The 15,000-nt window shown below is 39.3% G+C and overlaps 1 protein-coding gene across 5 annotated transcripts in view; it reads left to right on the top strand.

Moving 5' to 3' along the window:
- Positions 1-15,000, top strand: part of caskb (calcium/calmodulin-dependent serine protein kinase b) — a 109,740-nt gene that overhangs the window by 65,551 nt on the left and 29,189 nt on the right. For 3 of the 5 annotated variants that reach the window (XM_052130665.1, XM_052130664.1, XM_052130662.1), the window contains exons 10-12: positions 3,251-3,350; positions 12,728-12,745; positions 14,298-14,419. In XM_052130665.1, coding sequence (XP_051986625.1) covers positions 3,251-3,350; positions 12,728-12,745; positions 14,298-14,419 — 240 coding nt within the window. The remainder of the gene's footprint in view (positions 1-3,250; positions 3,351-12,727; positions 12,746-14,297; positions 14,420-15,000) is intronic. The other 2 variants (XM_052130666.1, XM_052130663.1) reach the window with 1 other exon arrangement.

Below are 15,000 nucleotides of genomic sequence, written 5' to 3'. Positions count from 1 at the left end.
CACTTCTAGTGAGAGTACCTATAGTACTAAATCATCTCCATTTATAGACAGTTTGTCTAACTGTGACAGATAAATATCTAACGGCCACTTCTAGAGAGAGTACCTATAGTACTAAATCATCTCCATTTATAGACAGTTTGTCTAACTGTGACAGATGAATATCTAACGGCCACTTCTAGTGAGAGTACCTATAGTACTAAATCATCTCCATTTATAGACAGTTTGTCTAACTGTGACAGATAAATATCTAACGGCCACTTCTAGAGAGAGTACCTATAGTACTAAATCATCTCCATTTATAGACAGTTTGTCTAACTGTGGACAGATGAATATCTAACGGCCACTTCTAGTGAGAGTACCTATAGTACTAAATCATCTCCATTTATAGACAGTTTGTCTAACTGTGGACAGATGAATATCTAACGGCCACTTCTAGAGAGAGTACCTATAGTACTAAATCATCTCAATTTATAGACAGTTTGTCTAACTGTGGACAGATGAATATCTAACGGCCACTTCTAGTGAGAGTACCTATAGTACTAAATCATCTCCATTTATAGACAGTTTGTCTAACTGTGGACAGATGAATATCTAACGGCCACTTCTAGTGAGAGTACTTATAGTACTAAATCATCTCCATTTATAGACAGTTTGTCTAACTGTGGACAGATGAATATCTAATGGCCACTTCTAGTGAGAGTACCTATAGTACTAAATCATCTCCATTTATAGACAGTTTGTCTAACTGTGGACAGATGAATATCTAACGGCCACTTCTAGTGAGAGTACCTATAGTACTAAATCATCTCCATTTATAGACAGTTTGTCTAACTGTGACAGATGAATATCTAACGGCCACTTCTAGAGAGAGTACCTATAGTACTAAATCATCTCCATTTATAGACAGTTTGTCTAACTGTGACAGATGAATATCTAACGGCCACTTCTAGAGAGAGTACCTATAGTACTAAATCATCTCCATTTATAGACAGTTTGTCTAACTGTGACAGATGAATATCTAACGGCCACTTCTAGAGAGAGTACCTATAGTACTATATCATCTCCATTTATAGACAGTTTGTCTAACTGTGGACAGATGAATATCTAACGGCCACTTCTAGTGAGAGTACCTATAGTACTAAATCATCTCCATTTATAGACAGTTTGTTTAACTGTGGACAGATGAATATCTAACGGCCACTTCTAGTGAGAGTACCTATAGTACTACATCATTTCCATTTATAGACAGTTTGTCTCACTGTGGACAGATGAATATCTAACGGCCACTTCTAGTGAGAGTACCTATAGTACTAAATCATCTCCATTTATAGACAGTTTGTCTAACTGTGACAGATGAATATCTAACGGCCACTTCTAGAGAGAGTACCTATAGTACTAAATCATCTCCATTTATAGACATTTTGTCTCACTGTGGACAGATGAATATCTAACAGCCACTTCTAGAGAGTACCTATAGTACTAAATCATCTCCATTTATAGACAGTTTGTCTAACTGTGGACAGATGAATATCTAACGGCCACTTCTAGAGAGTACCTATAGTACTAAATCATCTCCATTTATAGACAGTTTGTCTAACTGTGGACAGATGAATATCTAACGGCCACTTCTAGAGAGTACCTATAGTACTAAATCATCTCCATTTATAGACAGTTTGTCTAACTGTGGACAGATGAATATCTAACGGCCACTTCTAGAGAGTACCTATAGTACTAAATCATCTCCATTTATAGACAGTTTGTCTAACTGTGGACAGATGAATATCTAACGGCCACTTTTAGAGAGTACCTATAGTACTAAACTCTTCCAGATAACTTTGTAACCCTTTCCAGCTTCATGCAAAGCAACAATTCTTGATCGTAGGTCTTCTGAGATCTAGTTCTAATCTACAACTACAATCTCATTTCATTAATTGGATGGCAGGTTTACCAGCTCCTGACTCTATTTAGCTGATGTTGATGTCATTAGCCTAGGGGTTCACTTACTTTTTCCAACCTACACTGTCAGTGTTTGAATAATGCATTCAATATGTGCAAGAACAACACAATAATGTGTGTGTTATTAGTAAAACACATTGTGTGTTCATTATTGTAACTTGGATGAAGATCAAACCAGATCTTAAGTCAAATGTATACATTAATTCAGGTAATTACAAAGGGGTCACATTTTTGCTGCTGTATTTAATAATAAATATATATATATAGTATATACATACACAACCAGTCAATACAACACAATGTATTCCACATTTTAGAATATTAGTCATCAAAACTATGAAATAATACGAAAGGAAGTATTTGAATTATTTAGTCACCCATAATCTGTCAATCAAAGAGACGCTCTCTTGTATGTTCAGTTGTAGATTCTGTTCTTTCTCTCAAGCAACTTCATCCTCAGATGCTTTTAAACTGTTGCAGGAGTTCACATGTATGACAGATCACTGCTGCACCGGCACTATTGTCTGCAAAACTGATTTCATACACATTAAAATATGGTTGTGTTTGGTAACAACGTTAGCTAACATGAACTAACAATGAATAATAATTCTAAAACACTTATTAAACTTGGTTGATGTTCAACATATACTAATAAAAATATTTTTTAAAAGAAGTATATGTTAACATTAGGATAATAAATGCTGTGTTGTTCATTCATGATATGTACTAATGTGAACCTTTTAATGTAAAGTGTTACTAAAGATTCTTAAAGGAATGAGAAACACATTCAGTCAAGTCACAAACAAACAAACTAAATTGCTCTAGTCTAGTAAATATATAAATGTTCCTAGTTCTGCTCCGCTCTGATTGAGTCCATCAGCTAGTGAGTAATATCAGTAAAATCCTTCTCCAGCGATCATGAACGCTCAAGTCGTGAATGTGGTACTCTGTAATACAGATGCAGCGTTCAACAGACTTCGCTCTTTATCCCACTACTGCTGGTTTCATGTTAGTAACAACACAGTTCTGATTGACACACATGTTTGCCACATCAAAGCGAGGGATGTTTTGTTGAAAAACATCAAAGGTTCAGTGATGTTGAAGACGGTACGTGACCGCTGATGAATAAAGTGTCGTGCTGAGCTTGAGCGTGTATAAAGGTGAACACACTGGAAATGTCAAACACTCAAAAATGTTTATAACTACTGTACAGAAAACATCCATCTTTTCATTAACTGAATAAAGGAATGTGATTGATATGTCAATGTGTGATTATGGTCTGTCTGATTGTCAGGGCGCCGTGCTCGCTGCCGTATCAAGTCACAAGTTCAACTCGTTTTACGGCGACCCTCCCGAAGACCTGCATGATTTCTCAGAGGACCCCACGTCTTCAGGTACTTGATCTTCTGCGTTCACCGGTCGTTTCTGGATCCTCACATGCTTTATCAGTTGATATAAAGGTTTAGTCGAGGGAACGTTAGATAAACATTCTCTGTCAGACACCTGCAGGTGAAACCGGTCAGCTCTGAGAGCTTTATTTTCATTTCAGCACTCCTGTGATCCGATTACAGCGTTCACATTGCACAAGCATCACGTGACTTTATTACTCTGTGACACGTGACAATCGCTATTACATAATATATTATAATATAAATGAGTATATACTAAATTATCTTTTGGGGCACATAATATAATTAATCTTTTGCCAGCCCCAAATATAGAATAATATTCAGGTTGTCTGGGTTCCAAAAACAACAGTGTAAATGTAAAGTTGACCAAAATAAATAAATACATACACTCACCTAAAGGATTATTAGGAACACCTGTTCAATTTCTCATTAATGCAATTATCTAATCAACCAATCACATGGCAGTTGCTTCAATGCATTTAGGGGTGTGGTCCTGGTCAAGACAATCTCCTGAACTCCAAACTGAATGTCAGAATGGGAAAGAAAGGTGATTTAAGCATTTTTGAGCTTGGCATGGTTGTTGGTGCCAGACGGGCCGGTCTGAGTATTTCACAATCTGCTCAGTTACTGGGATTTTCACGCACAACCATTTCTAGGGTTTACAAAGAATGGTGTGAAAAGGAAAAACATCCAGTATGCGGCAGTCCTGTGGGCTGAAAATGCCTTGTTGATGCTAGAGGTCAGAGGAGAATGGGCCGACTGATTCAAGCTGATAGAAGAGCAACTTTGCCTGAAATAACCACTCGTTACAACCGAGGTATGCAGCAAAGCATTTGTGAAGCCACAACACGCACAACCTTGAGGCGGATGGGCTACAACAGCAGAAGACCCCACCGGGTACCACTCATCTCCACTACAAATAGGAAAAAGAGGCTACAATTTGCAAGAGCTCACCAAAATTGGACAGTTGAAGACTGGAAAAATGTTGCCTGGTCTGATGAGTCTCGATTTCTGTTGAGACATTCAGATGGTAGAGTCAGAATTTGGCGTAAACAGAATGAGAACATGGATCCATCATGCCTTGTTACCACTGTGCAGGCTGGTGGTGGTGGTGTAATGGTGTGGGGGATGTTTTCTTGGCACACTTTAGGCCCCTTAGTGCCAATTGGGCATCGTTTAAATGCCACGGCCTACCTGAGCATTGTTTCTGACCATGTCCATCCCTTTATGGCCACCATGTACCCATCCTCTGATGGCTACTTCCAGCAGGATAATGCACCATGTCACAAAGCTCTAATCATTTCAAATTGGTTTCTTGAACATGACAATGAGTTCACTGTACTAAAATGGCCCCCACAGTCACCAGATCTCAACCCAATAGAGCATCTTTGGGATGTGGTGGAACGGGAGCTTCGTGCCCTGGATGTGCATCCCACTAATCTCCATCAACTGCAAGATGCTATCCTATCAATATAGGCCAACATTTCTAAAGAATGCTTTCAGCACTTTGTTGAATCAATGCCACGTAGAATTAAGGCAGTTCTGAAGGCGAAAGGGGGTCAAACACAGTATTAGTATGGTGTTCCTAATAATCCTTTAGGTGAGTGTATTTTAAGTATTTGGAAATATTTTGATATTGAAAATATTTTCATTTCATTCTATCCCTGTGCAATATTTTTTCAAAGTTTTGAAAGCCTTAAAGGAAGTCATATATCCCTAATTTACTGTATGATATAAAGTTAAATGATGTGTATGAAGCACATCTACACCTATAGAAGTATGGCAGTTTGTATGACAATTACTGTCATAATTGCAATTATTTGTATGACAATTAATCAAAAGCCAAATGTCGTCATGGTGACAGTCGCTGCACTGTTACTGAGTCTACATGAAGATCGTATCGGTGGCATACTCACTCAGTAAAGAGACCCCACTCTCCCGTTCCTGTTAGGATCACCAATCGATTCTCCCCACTCAGTGATGCACCCATTGAGAATCATGTTGAAAGAGCCCTTGTTATCGGCGACTCTATTGCAAGGAATGTGGAAATAGAGACTCCAGCCAACATTGTTAAATGCATTTCCGGGGCTCAAGCAACTGACATTAGATCGCATTTACAAGTGCTGGCTAATGCTAAACGTAGATTGTCTAAAAAAATGTCATGTCGACACTAATGATGTCCGGCTTCGCCAGTCGGAGATGACTGTAGATAATGTTAAAGAGGTGTGTGAATTTGCAATAACGATGTCAGACACTGTAATATGCTCTGGCTCTTAGTTTAATTGAATCTACTCCCTCAGGTTATTGTTATAAACATGAGCCTCGTCTGAAGGGTCGAGGAGGAGGTGTTGCTACAATTTACAGTGAAGTGTTTGGTGTTACTCAGAGGACAGGATATAGGTTTAAATCTTTTGAACTAATAACACTTAATGTGAAAAAAAAAAAAACAATATATATATATTCATGTACAGCTCTGGAAAAAATTAAGGGACCACTGCAAAATTATCAGTTTCTCTGGATTTACTCTTTATACGTGTGTGTTTGAGTAAAATTAAAATGTTTGTTTTATTCTATAAAGTACTGACAACATTTCTCCCAAATTTCAAATAAAAATATTGTCGTTTGGAGCATTAATTTGCAGAAAATGACAACTTGTCAACTTGCAAAGAGCCGCACAAACACTGTCAGTCTGAGATCTCAATGTGTTTTTGCTGCATTATGTGTGAGCCAGGACTGATGTTTAGCTCATGCTGTTTACATACAGAGATTAAACTCATTTGATTAAGATGAAACCCTCACTGGCACCACTACCCCATGGCTCGCTTCCTCATCTGTACTTCAGCAGTGGCTGCAAATGCTGTAACTTTCACGGCACATTGTGTTTTCTCCGATGTGAGGAGAATTTTTGCAGCTGTAATCAGCTGGTCACATTCAGAGGAAGTCAAACCAGACTTTCACTTCCTGTTGCCATGTGTGGGGGCTGGTTGTCTTGTCATCTGCTACTTTCAATCCCTCATTCTCGATATTGCAGTGCTCAGCGCATATTAAAGGCACTCTGCAGAGTCACTCTCTCATCTCATCGCTGGTGTATTTCCTGAGATCTTCACACTGAAATTACCTCATGATTTCAACATTTAGTGTATTTATATGAGCAAAGAGTTATGTTTATTTTATTGTGGATGTGGCCAGTACTAGAACTGGGAATTGCCACAGACCTTCCGACTTGATATTAGTTTATTTAGTAGTGACACTGGATTACTTGGTGTTAAGGATAATAATGTATAAGTATACCTTGGGTCCATTTCCACCCGGTGGCTTTCAGAAAACAATGCAAGTTGGACACATGCATTTGGAATTCTACATTATTCTAAACGCTTTTCAAGTTAGTTGTAAGAGCCACACTTCCTGCTGCCAGGTGGTGGCGCTATGACCGTGACCCAAAAGAGTCACATCCATGTGATTAGCCCCATGACTAAACAAGCATCTTAATTTTGATCTAAATCGCACATTGCACACAGAAGATACGAGACACTTCCTGTTTCCCATTTTTCGCCATTAATTTAATGCCTCGCCATGGCAGCACTGTTTGATATATCAAAAATCTGTTCACTATTTAGCATCTTCAATGTCTTGGCATAATGTTGTCTTAAATGTGGTGATAGTCTCATGAATCCCCTAGGAGGAGTTCAGTTAAAAGTTCAGAGACTTCAATACCAAAAAAACTAAATGGCTGACTTCCTGTTGGGCGGAGCTAATAACTATAATTATTAAAGATGACTGGATTGATGAGAAATATATTTATAATATAATATTTTGGTGACCAGATGAAAATGGGGGTGTTACAGAGGCCGTCTTGCACATCCATTTTAAAGGGTGCACTACAGAGCCCCGCCTACATGCCCATGCGTTAACTTTTTCCCTATAAGGCACTTCCTGTTTCCCATTTTTCACCATAAATGTATTACTTTGCCATGGCGACACCATTCAAAATATGCCAGTCACATGAATCCCCTAGGAGGAGTATTTCAAAGTTCAGAGCCTGCGATTTTTAGAAAATCCAAAATGGCCAATTTCCTGTTGGGCGGAGATAATGATTGTAAGATTGAAAGTTGTTCGGCTTTGTAAGAACTATATATGTACCAAGTTTGGTGGCTCTAGGTAAAAATGGGGGTGATAGAGCCCCTCTTACATGCCCATTTTTAAAAAATTAACAACTGGTTAACAATAGACTGTTGTGCCTTTAAGAGTGCGCGCTACAGCACATCAGAGTTTTATTTTAATATAATACTTTTTACTTGCACTTTAAGCAACACAATAATCATGCAGTAACACACTAATGTAATGATTGATGAATAAATTAAACATTTCAGAGACCCTCTGCCTGAAATCCGAACACAACTGGTCAAGAGAAACATGTTTATGGTGACTTTTAAAAGAATAATTCAGCCAAAAATGTAAATTCTGTCATCGTTTACTCTCCTGCTCCATTGGTGTGCACGCAATGATAATCGCATCAGTCCGGTTCACAGATGTATTAATCTTCAGTTTATTTAATGAGTTAGTCTGAAAGACTCACTTTGTCACTTTGAGTCATTCTTGCAAAGTCTTCATTGAATGTGGTTAAACATGATCTGACTCATTACCTTCCTAAGATGTCCAACTTGAAATGAACAGAGATCAGTATGTGCACTTGAGGTATGTGAGACTTAGTTAAGAAATATAGAAACATAGTTAAGAGCTTAACAAATGTTGCAGCAATCACAAGTGACGATCACCTGTTACTGCTCTCCTTATATGCCGTATTAGCACTGTTTCCTCACTTTTCCTCAAGAGAACCGTCTTTGTCCTGTGTCCATGATTATTTTTTAACAAAGTTTAAAGTTTGGTGCAACAGAATGATCAGATAAACCTTGATTTAATCTAAATGTAATCCTGGTTGATGCCACCCACCCATAGTCGACCTTTAATTACTCTGAAGAGTGTTTGATTGATTTAGAGTTCCTCCCTCTGGTAGACACACTATTGCCTGAAATACAGTTGAGAAATTTAGTATTTCTTATTTTAAAGCCTTGCCAAATTGTTGAAATTGTGCATGTCACCTCAAAATGTTCTTTTGTCCATGAATATTAAGTTTTGTTTAGTTTAAAAAATGTGCTCACAAGATACAGGCTAATTAGTCATAGTAGGACACACCCTAAATCACATTATATTTTCGATACGATTCGACATATCAAAATTATTTTGATAGCTTTTTTTCAGGAGGGTCTGTAGATGACGTATACAGGTCCTTCTCAAAAAATTAGCATATTGTGATAAAGGTCATTATTTTCCATAATGTAATGATAAAAATTAAACTTTCATATATTTTAGATTCATTGCACACCAACTGAAATATTTCAGGTCTTTTATTGTTTTAATACTGATGATTTTGGCATACAGCTCATGAAAACCCAAAATTCCTATCTCAAAAAATTAGCATATCATGAAAAGGGTCTCTAAACAAGCTATTAACCTAATCATCTGAATCAACTAATTAACTCTAAACACCTGCAAAAGATTCCTGAGGCTTTTAAAAACTCCCAGCCTGTTTCATTACTCAAAACCGCAATCATGGGTAAGACTGCCGACCTGACTGCTGTCCAGAAGGCCATCATTGACACCCTCAAGCAAGAGGGTAAGACACAGAAAGACATTTCTGAACAAATAGGCTGTTCCCAGAGTGCTGTATCAAGGCACCTCAGTGGGAAGTCTGTGGGAAGGAAAAAGTGTGGCAAAAACGCTGCACAACGAGAAGAGGTGACCGGACCCTGAGGAAGATTGTGGAGAAGGACCAATTCCAGACCTTGGGGACCTGCGGAAGCAGTGGACTGAGTCTGGAGTAGAAACATCCCCGCATTCCCCAGGTCAAGCCACTTTTGAACCAGAAACAGCGGCAGAAGCGCCTGACCTGGGCTACAGAGAAGCAGCACTGGACTGTTGCTCAGTGGTCCAAAGTACTTTTTCGGATGAAAGCAAATTTGGCATGTCATTCGAAATCAAGGTGCCAGAGTCTGGAGGAAGACTGGGGAGAAGGAAATGCCAAAATGCCTGAAGTCCAGTGTCAAGTACCCACAGTCAGTGATGGTTTGGGGTGCCATGTCAGCTGCTGGTGTTGGTCCACTGTGTTTTATCAAGGGCAGGGTCAATGCAGCTAGCTATCAGGAGATTTTGGAGCACTTCATGCTTCCATCTGCTGAAAAGCTTTATGGAGATGAAGATTTCATTTTTCAGCACGACCTGGCACCTGCTCACAGTGCCAAAACCACTGGTAAATGGTTTACTGACCATGGTATTACTGTGCTCAATTGGCCTGCCAACTCTCCTGACCTGAACCCCATAGAGAATCTGTGGGATATTGTGAAGACAAAGTTGAGAGACGCAAGACCCAACACTCTGGATGAGCTTAAGGCCGCTATCGAAGCATCCTGGGCCTCCATAACACCTCAGCAGTGCCACAGGCTGATTGCCTCCATGCCACGCCGCACTAAAGCAGTCATTTCTGCAAAAGGATTCCCGACCAAGTATTGAGTGCATAACTGAACATAATTATTTGAAGGTTGACTTTTTTTTGGTATTAAAAACACTTCTTTTATTGGTCGGATGAAATATGCTAATTTTTTGAGATAGGAATTTTGGGTTTTCATGAGCTGTATGCCAAAATCATCAGTATTAAAACAATAAAAGACCTGAAATATTTCAGTTGGTGTGCAATGAATCTAAAATATATGAAAGTTTAATTTTTATCATTACATTATGGAAAATAATGAACTTTATCACAATATGCTAATTTTTTGAGAAGGACCTGTAGTTTCGTGCAAATTGGGCAAATGGCCTAGGACGAGTTTGAAAAAGTATGTTTTTCGAATAAATAAAAATTGTAGATTTTATTGTAGCCTATACCGTTCCGGAGTTATTAGCAAAAACACAAATTAGCTCATTATTGCACCACCGTGTGGCCGATTGTCACAAAAAGTAAAGTGTCTTCGAGTTGACGCCCTGCTTCTGTATAGTAATTTCCATAAACATTTCCCATTCCCAGTATGAGCTATAAGGTTCTGAAATTTGATTGGCCGTTGGTGGCTATTTTTGTTAATATGTCGAATCTATTTTTTTAAGAATGTGTTAGCATTTGAACCAAAGAAGTTGCATATTTTCATTTGAGCTTTGCCGCTCAAACGTCTATGATGTAGCGCCCCCTAGTGGTGGAATTTTACGAAACATTGCTGACATCATCTAAACGTCCTGTTAGCTATGTATATGGAGTTTGGTTAAGTTTGGAGTTTGCGTTGAGTAGATATTGATCAATTACTCAAATTGTGTTAAACTGAAGGAATTTTATCGTTAATATCTTCGGAACAATTTCATGTATCGAAATTCTTTTGATACAGTTCTACATTTTGTCTGTAGATGATGTATAACTAATTTTGTGCCGATCAGATTAACTGTCCAGGAGGAGTTTGAAAAAGTAGGTTTTTCAAAATATTCAAAATGTTGGAAAACATTAAATGGAAGGAAATTAAATCTGAAAATACATACGTTTTGTAGGGCTTGACTCCGATTCAGAGGTAAAAAGAATTTGATTCTAGCCCTTACGGTTGTGGAGTTATGGCCCAAAATGTCTTTGCCTTTTGTTATAGTGCCACCTTTAGGCCAGTCGGGGTGAGAATATGCGCATGTCTAAATGTTGTGAGTACTACCAAGCCCCAAAGTTTCATGTCTCTTGGCCTTACGGTTTGGAATGCAAGATCAGTTTTAGAGGAGAATAAAAATAATAATCCTTAGAAGATCAATAGGGTCTCCGCACTTTCAGTGCTTGGGCCCTTATAATAATAATAATAATAATAATAATAAATATAGCTGCAAGCAGTGATTGTCGGGGGCACATGTGGCGAGATGACCAAAATAATCAAAATTTGACAGAGAAGATCCAGGGAATACTGTGGATGCAGATGTTTTGATGTGACATTTCAATTGCTTTGAGCACAGTTTAAATTTTTTTATTTTCTAGCATCAAAAATGTTAGCTTGTCCATGTGTTCAAAATTTAAGTTAAAAAATTGCGATCACAAGATACAGGCTAAATAGTCATCACTTGTCACTCCACGAATATATTTGTTTATATCCTCAGAACAATTTGAGATATCGAATTTCTTTGACCAGAGTTTTGTCAGGAGGGTCAGTAGATGATCTATACCAAGTTTCTTTTGAATCGGTCAAACGACCTTGGACGAGTTGGAAAAAGTAGTTTTTTCAAACAAATTGAAGTCGTAGAAAACTTTTGTTGTGGAAATGGAAATTCATGCGACTATATCATTTGGGGTCACTAATGGATTCAGAAAAACTTTAGAATTGTATTCTAGCTTATACCGTTCCGAAGATATTCGCAAAAACATGAAATGGTTAATTATAGCGCCACCGTGTGGCCGATTGTCACAATCTTTTATATATCGCTTCGTGTAGACACCCTGCTTGTGTACAATACGTTTTTTGACCGACAGCAATTCTGAAATTTGATTGCCGGATGTATTTGTTGATATGTCGAATTTATTTTTTACTAATATATTTGCTGTCAATAAATATGAAATTTGTCACTCAATCGGCTGCAAAGTTACGACTTTGTTGTTGTAGCGCACCTAGTGGTACAGTTGTACAACACTTTGCATACATCTTCAAAATGTCCTCCTGACTACTTATACCAAGTATGGTTACGTTTCGACGGGATTTAAATATGATTTTTTGATAACTTTATTTGAGAATAAGAGCAAAAGTCACACAGAGTTTCTCCTAGACTGAGATTACCTGAGATAGAGACTTGAGCTGACATCTCTAGTAATCTCACATGTGTCTCTTCTAGAGATCTCAATGTTTCAAACTGTTCTCAGATCCCAATATGAACTCAAACATTTCTCATCAAATTCTCCCATGATCTCAGATATACTATCCATATGTATTTATTTTCTATAGGGGTGGAAAAATATTGATTTCCAGATGCATTGCAATCTATATTTGATGATTTATAATAAATCGGTCGTATATGCGACCACATGTTGTGCTGCTTGACTGTAGATGTCTGTGACTCTCCACTGGCTGGTCAATATTGAGACTCAGCAGCGATTGAGTAATACACTGGTGAAGAAGTTCCTTTCACTCTGTGGTGAGGGTAAACGTTTGTTTTAACTCGTGTGTGTGTGTGTGTGTGTGTGTGTGTGTGTGTGTGTGTGTGTGTGTGTGTGTGTGTGTGTGTGTGTGTGTGTGTGTGTGTGTGTGTGTGTGTGTGTGTGTGTGTGTGTGTTTTGTGGTTGTTTTAATGCTGCTGTACTGTAGGATTGCTTGCAGCTGAAAGTAGGTATCTTTCACAGCCTTCATCATCTTCATCATCTGTTCTCCTGCATGCACCTCAGACCATCTGTCCATCCGTCTTCATCCTGAATGCTTTCATCATGTTAAACATCATTATTGACAATCAACATCTAATAAAACTATCTGTGAATCTGTTCTTTCTCATTTCATGTCTGATATTAATAATGACACTATCCAGGGCGTGACTCCAGCCAGGTCTCCTTAGCAACCAAATTGGCCGGTTGCTAGGGAGGGTAGAGTCACATGGGGTAACCAAATCGGCCCTGTTGCTAGGGAGGGTAGAGTCACATGGGGTAACCAAATCGGGCCGGTTGCTAGGGAGGGTAGAGTCACATGGGGTAACCAAATCGGGCCAGTTGCTAGGGAGGGTAGAGTCACATGGGGTAACCAAATCGGGCCGGTTGCTAGGGAGGGTAGAGTCACATGGGGTAACCAAATTGGCCCGGTTGCTAGGGAGGGTAGAGTCACATGGGGTAACCAAATTTGCCCGGTTGCTAGGGAGGGTAGAGTCACATGGGGTAACCAAATTTGCCCGGTTGCTAGGGAGGGTAGAGTCACATGGGGTAACCAAATCGGCCCTGTTGCTAGGGAGGGTAGAGTCACATGGGGTAACCAAATTGACCCGGTTGCTAGGGAGGGTAGAGTCACATGGGGTAACCAAATTGGCCCGGTTGCTAGGGAGGGTAGAGTCACATGGGGTAACCTCCTCGTGGTCGCTATAATGTGGTTCTCGCTCTCGGTGGGGCGTGTGGTGAGTTGTGCGTGGATGCCGCGGAGAATAGCGTGAAGCCTCCACACGTGCTACGTCTTCACGGTAACGCGCTCAACAAGTCACGTGATAAGATGCGCAGATTGACGGTCTCAGACGCGGAGGCAACTGAGATTCGTCCTCCGTCACCCGGAATGAGGCGAGTCACTACACCGCCATGAGGACGCATTGGGAATTGGGCATTCCAGATTGGGAGAAAAAATAAATAATAATGACACTGTCAGCCGTGTGTGTGTGTGTGTGTGTGTGATAAACGAAAGGTGTGTGAACAGTGTGATGAGCTCATCATATGCTTGTATGTATTCATATATAGCGTCTCCTCCATGAACACAGAATGAGTTCTCAGTGAGATGCTCAGGGTTCTGAATCATGTCACTGTCATGTACATGCATGTTTAATACTTCCTGTGATTGTGAGCTACTGTCACTGATGCTCTGTGTGTGTGTGTGTTTATATCTGTGTGTGTGTGTGTGTATATATGTGTGTGTTTATATCTGTGTGTGTGTGTGTGTGTGTGTGTGTTTATGTCTGTGTGTGTGTGTTTATATCTGTGTGTGTGTGTGTGTGTTTATGTCTGTGTGTGTGTGTTTATATCTGTGTGTGTGTGCGTGTGTTTATATCTGTGTGTGTGTGTGTGTTTATATTTGTGTTTGTGTGTCTGTCTGTGCATTTATATCTGTGTGTGTCTGTGTGTGTTATATGTGTGTGTGTGTGTGTGTGTGTGTGTGTGTGTGTGTGTGTGTGTGTGTGTGTGTGTGTGTTTAGGGGCCGTGTCTCAAGTTCTGGACAGTCTAGAAGAGATTCACGCATTGACAGACTGCAGTGAGAAAGATCTGGACTTCCTGCACAGCGTCTTCCAGGACCAACATCTGCACACACTGCTAGATGTGAGTACAGCGCGCACACACACACACACACACACACACGAATGACACAAGCCGTGAAGTCGCCTGTTCCGTTCTGATTGGCTGACATTACAGATCTTCTTGGAGTCCGTGCGCACACACATTTTTTTAAATGTGGAAACAGTGTTATGGGTGACATATAGCTCACTGAACAAACCACTTCCTGTGAACAAATGAACAGTAAACATTATTTCAACACTCTTAATGTGTTATAATTCTAAAGTGAAGACATGAGTGTGCTTAAATGAGCTTCTGTCATTATTTATCCTCCAGATGTGTAACTGCAAATGTTTTTGTTCTTGTAATGAATGATTTTGTTGTAATAATTGTGTGTTTGATTGACAGCAGAAATTGATTGTTGTGTATTAGTCATTTAGTGACACACACTCATCAATCCTCTACACGGCAGTCAAATGTGTCATCTTCAAAACTCCTGCTGACCTCAAATGATGAGTGACCTTTAATAATCAGTCATAATCATGTCAAAGAATAAAAGTCCAGGAACTTTGAACAATGATAAAGTCACCACAGAACTGAACTGAAGGGTTGTTTACTGTACTGCA

The sequence above is a fragment of the Xyrauchen texanus genome, chromosome 7 (genome assembly GCF_025860055.1).
Source record: "Xyrauchen texanus isolate HMW12.3.18 chromosome 7, RBS_HiC_50CHRs, whole genome shotgun sequence".
NCBI lineage: Eukaryota > Metazoa > Chordata > Actinopteri > Cypriniformes > Catostomidae > Xyrauchen > Xyrauchen texanus.
This window is presented reverse-complemented; position numbering and strand designations above follow the sequence as displayed.